We start from the raw sequence: 14,682 nt of genomic DNA on the forward strand, positions 1-14,682 counted from the left end.
GTATCAATTTCTATTCTGCATCTTATGAGTCTAATATTATTCGAATTTCAAATGGCAGGTGAAGGCAATGTCACAACACCAACAGGATCACACCCAGCAAGCATTGTGATTTTTAAACAAGGCTTTGGGTTGAAGACATCTTTAGTTGGATCAAATACAGAAAATTTCACTTTTACTTTTATTTCACCCTTGCTTAATTTATTCATTACTTCACATCTTCAGGAAGAATGTGTTAAAAACAGAAATCATGATATTCTTGCCCATTTCTGTTGCCAGTTTGATTTGATATGAGTTCTTTTTTCCTTTATCGAGCTCAGATAACTTATTTATGACATTAACAAATGCACTTTCTTTATATTCTCTGGAGTAAAGAAATGTTAGTCATGAACTTAAAGAGTTCTTTTCAAGATAAAGGTAATGTAATTGAATATTCTCAGTATTAACTGTTCCTATACTGTAAATCAAGAAGGATTTTGCAATTGTTATCTTTTGTATAATATTTGCCCACTACCTTGCAGAATGTTGTGTGTTTAGATGTAACATTTGCAGTGATGAGTCTACTGAGATTAAGTACATACCACTCAGCTTCATAATGCATTAATAGCAAGCATGTTGCAACAGGTTATTACGAAAACATACTACAGAACTACCAACAACTGATTGACTTGCACTCTTCGTGACTGTCAATTCATCTCCAAAGACCCAATTAAATCTATTTTCATGAAATTTTTTATATGTTTCACATTTACCTTTTCATTTAATGTGGTATTAGGTCAACTTGCAGTTGGTATCATATTCAACCCTAACTAATCACCAGAGGTTAGGGGTGATGTCAAATCACCAATAAACACACTAGTATATCAGTCATGCATGTCAACTAAAGGAGCGTTCTTAACTATCCAGTTTGTAAGTGTTATATCAACGAATGAGCACAATGCTTATATGAAGTATATTTACAATTATGTTAAAAATTTGTACTAATCAGAACTGGATTATTTTCGGAATGGAGGATTTTCGTAGAACAATCCATAAGAAGAGCAGTGGGATGGGTACACACGCATGCATTGATTTGATTTTTGATTTGATTTTAACAGGAGAGCTACAACAGCTTAGGTATAACCCGCCACTGCCCACACCGAAACTAAGTTTATTGTGCGGTATCACTCCCTGTATATCTAGTAAAGCCAACCAGTGCCCTTAAATAGTGCAAGGAGTCCCTCTACCAGTTTTTTGTTAGACACAATTTCTTCAGGTCTAGTTGTCCCGAAGATTCTGTATCTTTTACTCTCCAATGCCATGCATTCAAAGATTAGGTGTGATGCAGTTTCTTCACCCTCATCGCAGATCCTACATTTAGGGTCCTCTTCCATTATACCCATTGTGTGTAGGTGTTTTTTGAAGTTCCCATGGCCGGTCATCAGTCCAGTCATGAGTTTGATCTCTTTCCTGTTCAATCCCAGGATTACAGAGCTTCTTTTAAAACATGGCTTGGGCATCATTACCTTACCATGTTTTTGTTTATGGACCTTGGTCCAATATCCTACATGCTGTTTCCTAAGCCAGTTCCATAGTTCTAATTTGATCATAGCCTTGGTGATTGCCAAGACTGGTTCTGGTCCAATAAATGGAGTTGTTGCCCCCATCCTAGCTAATCTATCAGCTTGTTCATTGCCACAGATCCCTGAGTGGCCAGGGACCAACACTAGGTACACCCTATTGCTTCCCACTAGCTCCACCAGCGCCCTGTGGCAATCTGCAACAATCTTAGATCTTGTTGCAGGAGCTGCCAATGATTTCAGGGCTGCCTGGCTGTCTGAATAGATGTAGATGCTATGATCATTGTAGCACCTACTCATATTCTCCTCCACACATGCCCTGATTGCAGTAATTTTGGCTTGGAATACAGAGGCCAGTTTCCCTAGAGAGATGCTGCTCTCCAGTCTTGGCTGAACCCCGTACAACCCTGCCCCAACGCCTTGATCTGTTTTCGACCAATCGGTGAACCAAACAATGTCCCCTGTACGGTGTCGAACTGTTTTCTCCCACTGCTCCCTACTTCCAATTATTATATTGTAAGGCTTGTCGAAACAGTTAGGAGTTATTATATAGTCTGCGGGCATTTCCCCAGCCATATCTATATTTGCCTCACTCACTATGTTAGTGTGTGATTCTGGATATCCAAATGAGACCCAGTTTTGGCCAGTTTTAAGTCTGTATGCCCCAGCTGCTGCCTCCATCTTAAACCCAAAAGTGAAGTGGAGGCATGTCCAGCATGGCTTCCATTCCAGCAGTTAGTGTGCTGCTAATTCCACCCGTTATGGCTAAACAGGCCAATCTCTGCACCTTAGCAAGCTCTTTAGCAGCAACCCACTGTTCTACCTTCTTCCACCACACTACGGCCCCATAGGAAATCCTAGGTCTAACCACCGTCGTGTATATCCAGTGCATACCCCTGGGTCTTAGGCCCCAGTTTTTGCCACAAGCCCTTCTAGTACTCACTAAAGTGCTTTTTGCCTTGGAGCAGATACTCTTAATATGAGGGGTCCAAGTTAGCTTCTCATCCAAGGTTATCCCTAGATATTTCACTGACACACATCTGCATGCTCGCATGTAAGTGCACACACACACACACACACACACACACACACACACACACACAGAGAGAGAGAGAGAGAGAGAGAGAGAGAGAGAGAGAGAGAGAGAGAGCGCAATCTCAACAGTATTGAACTAAGTTTTTCACCATTACAGAAAAAGTAGAAAACTTATCTGTTTTTTTCTTAGGCTACAGAGGTTCAAACCAAACACCATGGGTCATTCAGAAACATATTCTGATATTCTGCATCTCTCATGAAGTCCACCTTCCAATGCCTTCAAGGGTATATTTTTATATATTTTTCTTAAATCATGCATTGAAATAAGATTGACGCTATCAAAAGTTATCCTTCCCTTCTGCATAAAAGAGTGCTATTCACATTCATTCTAAACTCCATAATTGTTTCTGTGACATGCTTAACTGAGTTACTTTAACCATATCAATAACTTGAGTAAGTAGCGCCATTGTAAAGCCCGTACTACACACACTGCAATTACTGAAAACTCAATTTCCAAGATTTACAACCAAAAACTAAATTTTGCCCACAGGAAGACGACAAGAAAACCACCAACTAAACAGTAAGCTTTTGATATACTTTTATATTAGCAAAACTGTCACTACAAAATTTTTATCCAATATTCTGTCACTGAGTATGGAGTGGAAAATAACAATGGTGATTTAGTTACCTGTTCATAATTCATCTACATCCTTCAATCCAACATGAATGCCTCTGTATTTGATAACTGCTAACTAGGATTCTCAACATCATCATCATTCACACTGCTCTCTTCTCCCACTCTGTCACTTCCATAGTCTTCAATCTTCCTTTTTCTATTCATATTCTGCATCAACATTATTTGTGTATGTAAGCCCAGTTCGCTATTTCATCTTTTTTAGATTTGAGTAGCCCAGATGCAAAAGCCGGTGAATGCATTTTTCATCGTTGGACATATTGACGTACAAATTTTTTCAGAACTTACACAATGGAATAGATTTCAGGGTACAAAACCCACTATACAATGTTGAAAATGGCCATAGAAAATTGTGTTTGCTTACAAAAGCCACTAACTACACAATGTCTTCAGATACAAAGCTCGCTAAATGTCCAACATTTGCAAAACCTGCAAACTTCAAGGAATGGCAGTCGCCATGCCACATCCAGATGCAAAGCTAGCAAACTGACATCAGACTTCCCAACATAGACATTCAAAGCTACCTTTCAGTTTGTTATGATTAGAAGGGATATTTTTCTTATTCAGAGTTAGGTTGGCTGTGTTGTAGTGAACACTTAGGCAACATTGAAGCTATCACTGCCGAAGCATTGCTAAAATATACACCAGTAAGCACAGTTCAGCTGATCAGGAGGGTGTCTGTTGATGTATTTGCATGCGTGTTTGAAGAAAATGAGTGATTTTGTGGATGGTTTAAATGTAGAAGATGGTACAGTAGCGTAGTCCAACCAATACAATGGACAATTCCTGCAAAACTGAAACTTGTAGCAATCTGGCAAAAAAGTAAGCATGTAGTCCATAACAACTCTAATGAAAATTTGTGTTAAGTGCAGTAGATCTCACAGGAAGCAGCACGAAGTGCTCTCAAGCATGCATAGATGTGCTATGCAATACAATTACACTGTTGCCAGATTGCTCCCAGTTTCAGTTTCACAGGAATTATCCAATGGAGAGGATTTTAAGTGAGCACTGGGAGAGTGGTTGTTGGCAGTAAAACACAAAATTTTCCACCAATCATGTGGTTTAATCACACCTTTTTATAAACGCTACCTGATTTTTTTAATTTCGCTCATCATCCTTACTACTCCTTTTATTTTTGCATGTGCAGGATAGCCTGCAAACCCAGCTCAAAGTCCACAATATGAGAACAGACATATTCTACACAAAGCTGAAAGAAAATAACAAGGAAGAAATAACTCTTAGCTATGACTGTCAAAAGAATCTAGTACTACCAAAGGTACTAGATCAAGTGGCCTATTATTCCCATCAGGCATACCTTTACAACTATACAGTCTGCCAGAGTTCCGCCAGAACACTGAAACAGTGTTTTTGTACATATGGCTGAAACACAAATAATCCAAAGTATCAAACCAAACAGTGTCAATGGTTCAACACAGACTACCTCACCTAAATTTCAAAGAAGCGAAAAAACTTCGGTTGTTTTCCAACGGAGTTGGGTGTCAGAATAAAACCAGGACAATGATTGGCATGTTATGTTACTGGCTTCTTCTCAGAGCTCTTGACAATGTAGAAGAAATAGAACTGTGGTTTCCAATGGTGAGCCACTCATTTATCCCACCAGGCAAGATTTTTGGTAACACCGAAAGACAACTTCGCAAGTTGAGCATCATTGAAAACTCGTCTGTATACATTCAGCACACTGAGAAATTTGCAACAGTAGTGTATTTAAGACAAAATGAATATCCTGTTCAAGAGTGGAAAGAATACACGAAAGGCTCAGTGAAAGTTACTGGTACTTCAAGGTTCAAAAAGCCACAAAAATTGTGTTCACAAAAAGCAAAAACAAGAAGATTTATCTAGTTTGTGGAGAGCCCTCCTACAGTTTTGAAGCTGGAGAGGGGAAGACCATTTTGAAGAAGGTAAAAAGTTTCAACAATGCAAATGGACCAACACCAATCGCAGCAGGTGTAGAACTTCCAGAAGCGAAACTTGGAGACGTCAAAAAGCTTTTGGAGCTTCAAATTGTTGAAGACTGAGCAACCAACTACAAACTCAATTTCTACACCGACATGTTTGAAGGGCAGAAAGGCACTCCCCGAGTCACACCAGTCACTGCCAACCCTCAGAACAAGGAAGAAGCTGGAAGCGATTCTGAGTTGATGGACAATGTTGAGGTCGATGGTACTTAAAAGCAATTTTCACCCAATTTCACTTTCTAGACTTTTTGTCGCTGTTTTAGCTATGATGCAACTTCCTGCCAATTATTTCATTTCTAAAATTTTGTCAATGTTTTACTAAGAAGCAATTTGGAGTTTATTTCATTTTCTACAATATCTTGTAATGTCAAAAGCACAGAGGTACGGTTTTTTTTTTTAAAAAAAAAAAAAAAAAAAAAAAAAAAAAAGTAATGTTGAAGATTAATTTTTTTTCTCTTTTTGACATCAAACAAGTCAGTTTTTCTTGGTAAAATAATATCACTTTCACATTTTTACATACCAGTTTTGTAGGATTGTATTCTCTTTGCATTTACAGTAATTAAATTCCTTCCTCCTGTCATTCCTGACATATCACTGAATAGTGGGTTTTGCAAACAGAATGTTTATTTCACAATTGAATTTATATGTTTTCAAAACCCACTAACTGCATGAATTGTGTGCAAAAACTGCTAAGTCAATGTTTCACTTAATATTTTAACATATAATACACAATTGCAAAAAAAGAAAGGAAATCTTTAACTTTAATAGTTCGGATGTGAAAAGTTTTCCCTATTATCTCAGTTTTGCTTATTATGCAGTTAGTGGCTTTTGCATCTGGGCTACTCATTTATCCCTTTCTTTAGCGTGCTTATTTTTTTTCCTTCCCCATTTTTTCCTTCCTCTTTTTCCCTCTGCTCCATTTTACCTTCATTCCTTGACCCCCCCCCCCCCCCCCCTCACTCATTCATATCTTGCCCACACATAGTTTTCTATTTGATTTTCTTCCTTATTTGCATATGCACCTTGTTATTTGTTTCACTCCCATATTTAATTTACCAATTCATCAGTTCATAATCAGTCTATTCATACAACTGTTGGCTTTTTTGAAAAGATACAAATACTTGTTATGAACTTGATATTGGAATTCCACATGGTAATGACATTCATAAAATGCCTTGTACCAAACATATTTCAACCAACAGAATACAAGAAAGAGAATATTGTTCAAGTGTGTGCGCTCGGTACCAAATAAGACCCACAGGGGATACTGCATTTATACAAAGGGCAACACAAACAGTTACGAGTTTATCTGACCCATGTGAAAGCACCACAGAAACACTGACAAAACTTGTAGTAGCGGACACTTGATTGAAGACAAATACAAGCCATCTCATTAAATCTACTTATAAAGTGTCAATGAGCAGCTAGAAATATACTAGAAATATACCATTCCCGTAGGGATCACGAGGACAAGAACAGATTAATTACAGCACATACAGAGGTGCTAAGCAATAATTCTTCCAACTTTTCATACATGAATGGGATAGGACAAAGCAGTAGTTGCTGGCACAATGGGAAGCATCCTCTACCATGCACTTCACAGTGGTTCGGAGAGCATAGATGGAGATGTAGGTCCTTACCTTAACAGGGATAAAGAAATTGTTGTGTATGCCTGGAAAGAGAAGCTGTACACTAACACCTTTTTCTTCAACTTTAGTGACAACACTTGGCACAATAAGATCTTTCTCAAGTGCTTCCCAACCAACAGTGTTATCAGTTCTTGATGCCCACCACTGTAAATGAAAACATACCAAAAGTCATATAAAACTCTAGGCCAACTCCATTAATTATACAAAATAAATATATTTTGTACAGGTATCTACTAACATCGGCAGAAATCAGACAAATCTGCAACTATAGTACGGCTACCATAATATAACATAAGACAGAGCTAGTTAGAGTTCCATTTCTATGGAAACATAAAGTTAATCTCCATAAGTGATGTGTGTGTGTGTGTGTGTGTGTGTGTGTGTGTGTGTGTGTGGAGAGGGACGGGGAGGTGGGCCATAGGGAATTAGCAAAAACAATAAAAGGGAATGGAACTCAAAACATGCTGTGCACTGAAGAATGCGCATCCAAACGCCGAGCTCCAATATTTGATCACTTATTTACATGTCCAGCGACGACAAATATTTTTTACAAGTTTTCTCAAAATGCACACAGTCAGGAATATTTCTGAATCTCTTACATTAGATTGGCTAACAAATTTTGGAACTGTAACATTGGATGATGATAAAACTCGTAGCTCTGAAAAAGAATTGATTCAAAACTTGCTGGCAGATTAAAACTGTGTGCCCGACCGAGACTCGAACTCGGGACCTTTGCCTTTCGCGGGCAAGTGCTCTACCAACTGAGCTACCGAAGCACGACTCACGCCCGGTACTCACAGCTTTACTTCTGCCAGTATCCGTCTCCTACCTTCCAAACTTTACAGAAGCTCTCCTGGTTCGCAGGAGAGCTTCTGTAAAGTTTGGAAGGTAGGAGACGGATACTGGCAGAAGTAAAGCTGTGAGTACCGGGCGTGAGTCGTGCTTCGGTAGCTCAGTTGGTAGAGCACTTGCCCGCGAAAGGCAAAGGTCCCGAGTTCGAGTCTCGGTCGGGCACACAGTTCTAATCTGCCAGCAAGTTTCATATCAGCGCACACTCCGCTGCAGAGTGAAAATCTCATTCTGGAAACATCCCCCAGGCTGTGGCTAAGCCATGTCTCCGCAGTATCCTTTCTTTCAGGAGTGCTAGTTCTGCAAGGTTCGCAGGAGAGCTTCTGTAAAGTTTGGAAGGAAGGAGACGGATACTGGCAGAAGTAAAGCTGTGAGTACCGGGCGTGAGTCGTGCTTCGGTAGCTCAGTTGGTAGAGCACTTGCCCGCGAAAGGCAAAGGTCCCGAGTTCGAGTCTCGGTCGGGCACACAGTTTTAATCTGCCAGCAAGTTTCATATCAGCGCACACTCCGCTGCAGAGTGAAAATCTCATTCTGGAAACATCCCCCAGGCTGTGGCTAAGCCATGTCTCCGCAGTATCCTTTCTTTCAGGAGTGCTAGTTCTGCTAGGTTCGCAGGAGAGCTTCTGTAAAGTTTGGAAGGTAGGAGACGGATACTGGCAGAAGTAAAGCTGTGAGTACCGGGCGTGAGTCGTGCTTCGGTAGCTCAGTTGGTAGAGCACTTGCCCGCGAAAGGCAAAGGTCCCGAGTTCGAGTCTCGGTCGGGCACACAGTTTTAATCTGCCAGCAAGTTTCATATCAGCGCACACTCCGCTGCAGAGTGAAAATCTCATTCTGGAAACATCCCCCAGGCTGTGGCTAAGCCATGTCTCCGCAGTTTCCTTTCTTTCAGGAGTGCTAGTTCTGCAAGGTTCGCAGGAGAGCTTCTGTAAAGTTTGGAAGGTAGGAGACGGATACTGGCAGAAGTAAAGCTGTGAGTACCGGGCGTGAGTCGTGCTTCGGTAGCTCAGTTGGTAGAGCACTTGCCCGCGAAAGGCAAAGGTCCCGAGTTCGAGTCTCGGTCGGGCACACAGTTTTAATCTGCCAGCAAGTTTCATATCAGCGCACACTCCGCTGCAGAGTGAAAATCTCATTCTGGAAACATCCCCCAGGCTGTGGCTAAGCCATGTCTCCGCAGTATCCTTTCTTTCAGGAGTGCTAGTTCTGCAGGTTCGCAGGAGAGCTTCTGTAAAGTTTGGAAGGTAGGAGACGGATACTGGCAGAAGTAAAGCTGTGAGTACCGGGCGTGAGTCGTGCTTCGGTAGCTCAGTTGGTAGAGCACCTGCCCGCGAAAGGCAAAGGTCCCGAGTTCGAGTCTCGGTCGGGCACACAGTTTTAATCTGCCAGCAAGTTTCATATCAGCGCACACTCCGCTGCAGAGTGAAAATCTCATTCTAGAATTGATTCAAATGCTCGTCCAGTTCTCACTCCTCTTTATGCGCCTTTTGACAACTGAGCATATCTGCCAGTCAACGAGTTGTTACTTTTACTCCCAAATTATTTATAAAAGCCATTGATGTATTTTGGTCCACAGAGTAAGACTGCTGCATTAAATTTTGGAACTTTTGACAAGAAGTATTAATTTCTGAAAGAAAATACCATAACAGTAATTGATGACATAACGATCTTTCAATTATTCAGATTATTTAATCCTTAAAATACTGATACTCACAAAATTATGTAAGATAACAACATTACTATTGACAGACGACACATTATCTGGAGTACATCTAGGTAACAATTCCATTTTAATGCACAAAATTCCTAAAATTGACATTATTCTTGATTTTAGTCTGGGCAATTAATCACACACAAACACGCCCGTGTGCTGTGGCAGTGACTCGCCTGGGAGCATGCTGTGGCTGGAGAGCATCTAGCCCAAGTACATTTGCCCTGTTCTCTATACTCCTACATCTAGGTAACAATTCCATTTTAATGCACAAAATTCCTAAACTTGACATTATTCTTGATTTTAGTCTGGGCAATTAATCACACACAAACATGCATGTGTGCTGTGGCAGTGACTCGCCTGGGAGCATGCTGTGGCTGGAGAGCATCTAGCCCAAGTACATTTGCCCTGTTCTCTATACTCCTACTTGGGCTGGACGAGGAATCTGAATCACTATCAGAACTAAACACCTCCCCACTATAGTCAGCATGGCTCGAAATGGCCCAGCCTGTGCCAAATTCAGCGAGATAGGGAAGAGAGAGATGCTTGAAGCCTTCTGGTCATTGAAGCGTTCATTCAAGTTGAATGTCAGCGCACGCATTGGATTGCTGACTGATCAATGGGTCCTGGCGCACAGTCTGATCCTGTCTGCAGGGCAGTGGGTGCCATCCACGTAGGATACAGGGACAAAAATTTGGTCTGCACTGGCACTTGAGTCTCAAAATGAACCACCACTGTTGTTGCATTGTGGGGGTGTCACTGGAGTTGATGGTAGCCAAAAGTGGCCTAGGGGGAAAATGGTTCCTCCACCCTCAGCTCCCTGTGCTGGTCTTGTCAACCACCTGTTGATGCCAAACACAAGGTTGTAGCAGTAACAAACAGGAATGTCCCAGGCACAGTGGTGGGGATCTCACCCAATTAGCGATTTTTGAAGGGAATGGGTAATGGGGGGGGGGGGGGGGGCCGGAGCCACGACATGTATCAGTCGATGCCTGCCCACATGATTCTGGCTGGCTGCAACATCAAACATTTGCCAATGACAAGACCTTGGATTCGCTTGAGCTTCTGCCTGGAAGTACAAGCCCAGATGTGGAAATCTGTGTGGTAATGTGGCTGTGTGCACAGATGGTGGCTCCACTCAGCAGCTCAGAGAGGTTGCAGGATCTGTGCCTGCACATTTCAGCCAGGGTATTTCACTGACGGAGGGGGACCAGTAGGTGGCAAGGTAGCTGGTGATTGTGTCATCAGAGTTGTCTGTTACCATTATTTTGTGTACATGTGTCTTGAAGGTCCTGACCAACTGCCTGGCATCTGAATTGGAGGCAGGATGGAAAGGGACAGTAGTCACATGCTCAATGCCATTACGATGACAAAAATCCTGAAACATAGATGCCATGAACCAATGGGCATTGTCGGAAACTGTAACAGCTGTGACAGTGGTGGTGTTGTTGGTGGTGGTAGTCATCTCTATCACATAGGAAAAGTTAGAGAGGGCGTGACAACCAGCAAACACATTGCTCCTCACAACAGACTGATGAAATCAACATGAACTCTTTGCCTGGGGTTGGTCAGGGTGTGACCATGGGTTGCAACACTGTGGTGGGACTGACTTGTGGCGACGTAGGTTGCACAGGTCTAGCAGTTCCTGACGGGACGTACTGTGGCTGTGGCAGCCATTGCCTTCATTCTGTACATTCCCCGACATGCTGTGGGAGGAGTGGAGTGTGCGAGGAATGACTATACCTATGCCACAATGAAAACAGGTGCACCATGTCAGGTCAGTGCCTTTATGCAAATGCTCTGGCCAACAATGCAGTATGGCACAACACCCTGCAGAATAGTGGATTACACCATGTTTCTGCTGCCACTTTGCCTACCATAATCTGGAATTCATCGAGGGATTGTCACTGATTTTTGCTTCGGGCAAAATACAGCATTTCATGCCTGTCAAACTCTGCATCTGAGAGCAGGAAAGTACATCATGTTTGAGTGTTATAACAATACATGCTGGATGGCATATTAATCACAAAATAGCTGCTTCATCTGATCATCGTCAGGCAACTGAAAGTAGGTGTAAGCAAGGACTATTTCTTTGAAAAATATTGTCCCTCAATGAATTTTGGTCAACAATTCTCTCAGCTACAAGTTGGATACAGATTGAGATTTGCTTGAGCATAAGCTGTAGACTTAAAATCAGCACAAATGCTAATGATTCATTTGGTTTCTTAACTACGATTGCGGGTACAGCTCACTGGTTGGAAGACACCAGGGATATAATTCTAATCTTTGCAACCATGAAGTGAAGTGTAAAAGTATCTAAGCCAAAAATGTTAGTTGTTATCCATTAGTTGACTACTACTAGCAGGGTTAGTTGCCAAACTACATTTTTGTGCTTAGCTTGGACTACAACCTGACCCCACAATGGGATCGGCTGGTCACTGTATGTCAGCCCTCTAAATTGAGAGCACTTCAGATGTGGAGACCATTGTGCCACTACATGTCCTCATTTATCAGAGATATAGCTGTACCTTTGACCAACTGCACATTCACTGTCAGCACACTAACAGTCGAAGCTGTTGACATATGATTGCTGAGGAGGCACTTGCTGGGTGCCACGGTTTGCGGCATGCAAAACAGGTGATGTCACACAAATGGCAATGATGGCATTGCTCTCAGGATCACAATCTGGATACAGCTTGATGGTATGGACTTTACTGGGCCACACTGACAATGATGGGAATGAAACTGTTACATCAGCCCCTGCTCACTTTAGGACACGCTACCGGTGAAGAAAAGCACTTCTGTTTTCGCAACTCTACCAATGAATAGGGCAGTGAGTCACCAACTACAGCACTAACCACTGAAACCCATGTCACCGGACTATCAGATGGAAAGATGTTCAGTAAATTGTACGACGATAACACTCGGAAGTCCTAAGTCAACTGTGGAGCACAACAGTGGTTAATACTACTGACACTGTCAACACCAGAGGAAACATAGCTTGCAATGATGCAGTTATTGTGTGAGCCTTGGCAACTTTTAAATCATTGCTCAGAATGGTATGACAGAACAACATTATGGATTATGGATACCACATATGATGTGCCATGCTGACTAAAGGAAAAATCACATCTCTGTGCCAAGCCTTATTAGTTAGCAGACTATGAAGCATAGGCTTGCTTACGTTGCTTAAGACATCAACTGAACTTGAGCCTAGTTGGGTTTGGTAATCATAACAGTTAGTCAGAAAACCACAAAAATCAGAAAAAATTCAAATTACTAGGCTTACAGAGTGGGCATAGCTTTTGTACCATTTTGTACAGTTTATACTAATAGAAGGTAATAAGAGGGTACACTGACATTCAGTGCCGGTCATTTGGTTTGCCTTGTAGTGAATAACAAAATTATGTAAACAGATCTCCTAACTCTTGTTTGCCTCGTTGAAGGAAGCAGATGACATTCAGAGAGGCGAGGAAACTGCAGCTGTCGAATGTTGTTGGTTTTAAAGCTGTTGTAACAGCAGGCTGCTATGACTGGTGGAATTCCCATTGTTTTTCTTGGTTGTTAAATTCAGGGGAGGCGACCAAACAGTGAGGTCATCAGTCCCATCGATTTAGGCCTTTCAAAGGAACTATTCTGGCATTTGCCTCAAGTGATTGAGGGAAACCACAGAAAACCTAAATCCGGAAACCCGTACATAGATTTGAACCGTTGTCCTCCCAAATGCAAGTTAAATGTGCTAACAACCACGTCACCTTGCTCGGTCTGTTTTTCTAGCTGTTGCTGTTGCATGTGCAACTGTTGCTGCCACAACTTTACAAACCAAGGATCCCTGTTCTCCTGGAATAGCTGTACAGTGAGCAAGTTCTCATAGCCATTTTCCTGTCCTACTCTGGACAGCTGGAACACTGCTTATAATCACTTGCATGGGCGGTAATGCAGAGATCGGTGTAACAAAACAGGCAGTTATTGTGGTTGATGACGGCAGAGTCCTCGAAGTGAACAGCTAATGAAAACATGTATAGAGTGTAGCAAAGGCGTATTAAGAGCCTACTACAGTCCAGGGAGCAATTCAAATCACAAATGTAAGACACATAACTCTACTGTTTAATGATGCATAACTAAAGATTTCAGAGTTTAGCAAGGGACTGACCGCCAAGTGTCAGGCCCTGGTATTTACAAGCAATCTTGTGTCAGCAGACAGCTCCATGTGACATGTTCACCATAGCGGCACCTCAGCAGGAGCAAGGTGTATCTGGAACATGCAGTCTGACTATCTCTGACCTGTTCTCCATCAACTATGGTTTGCACAGTAAGTACTATGGACAGCAGCCATTACTGTCCCATCCCTCTTAGGTCACCATGACATTGTCTTTCAGCATAAAAATACAATACTACACATTGCCTGTGATGTCCTGGCCTAACTCTACCCAGAGGGTGTTAGACTACTGCCCTCTTCAGCACTTTCTCCATTGTCAACTAATTCTCAAGGGTTGACGCATGACAGTCACTTCATAGAGGGTGAACATTAATAATAAAACCAACAAACTTCAGGGTCGGATTCCTCACTGGAAATGGAGGAAAAAAGGTCCTATAAATGTGTGTCTAGAAATTGACAGTGTGAGTGCAATGACGAAAGGTCACCCTCGAACACAATACAGAGCTGCGTCACATCCATTTCACAACAGAAGGTCAAAGTTGCTACCATGGGATGCAACACACATGTTCACACATTGCACAATAGATTGCCACACTCCTTCACATATTCTGGCCTCTCTCCAAATAGTGTCACAGGCATCGTGAACACACTGTTGAACGGTCTGCACATCAGGAACTGGTTCAGCATACACAGCACTTTTCAGATGACTTTAGAGGAAAAAAATCTGGGGGGTTTAAATCCAGTGATCTAGCAGACTATGCTACAGGGCCTCACATCCCATCCAATATCCAGAGAAGATGATGATGATGATGATGATGATGATGTGTCGGTAAACTGTAATGCAGAAGTGGGCTGGTGCTCCATCATGCAGAAACCACATAACCTGTCTTACTGCCAAAGACATATTCTCAAGCAGCCCAGACGGAGTATTCTGCAGGAATAATAAATGATCCAAGTATGTGGTTGCACACAATCCCTGCCAACGCACTGATGGTGTACTGATGCTGATGAAATGCCTCAACCATTCCCCAAGAGTTGTCAGGCACCCACAAATGACGA

The 14,682-nt window shown here is 42.1% G+C and overlaps 1 protein-coding gene across 1 annotated transcript in view; it reads right to left on the reverse strand.

The window, feature by feature from the left end:
* The window catches only part of LOC126473883 (protein RRP5 homolog), a 182,881-nt gene that overhangs the window by 98,974 nt on the left and 69,225 nt on the right, over positions 1-14,682 (reverse strand). The window contains exon 12 of the mRNA XM_050101221.1: positions 6,902-7,054. Coding sequence (XP_049957178.1) covers positions 6,902-7,054 — 153 coding nt within the window. The remainder of the gene's footprint in view (positions 1-6,901; positions 7,055-14,682) is intronic.

This window comes from Schistocerca serialis, chromosome 4 (assembly GCF_023864345.2).
Source record: "Schistocerca serialis cubense isolate TAMUIC-IGC-003099 chromosome 4, iqSchSeri2.2, whole genome shotgun sequence".
Classification (NCBI taxonomy): Eukaryota; Metazoa; Arthropoda; class Insecta; order Orthoptera; family Acrididae; genus Schistocerca; species Schistocerca serialis.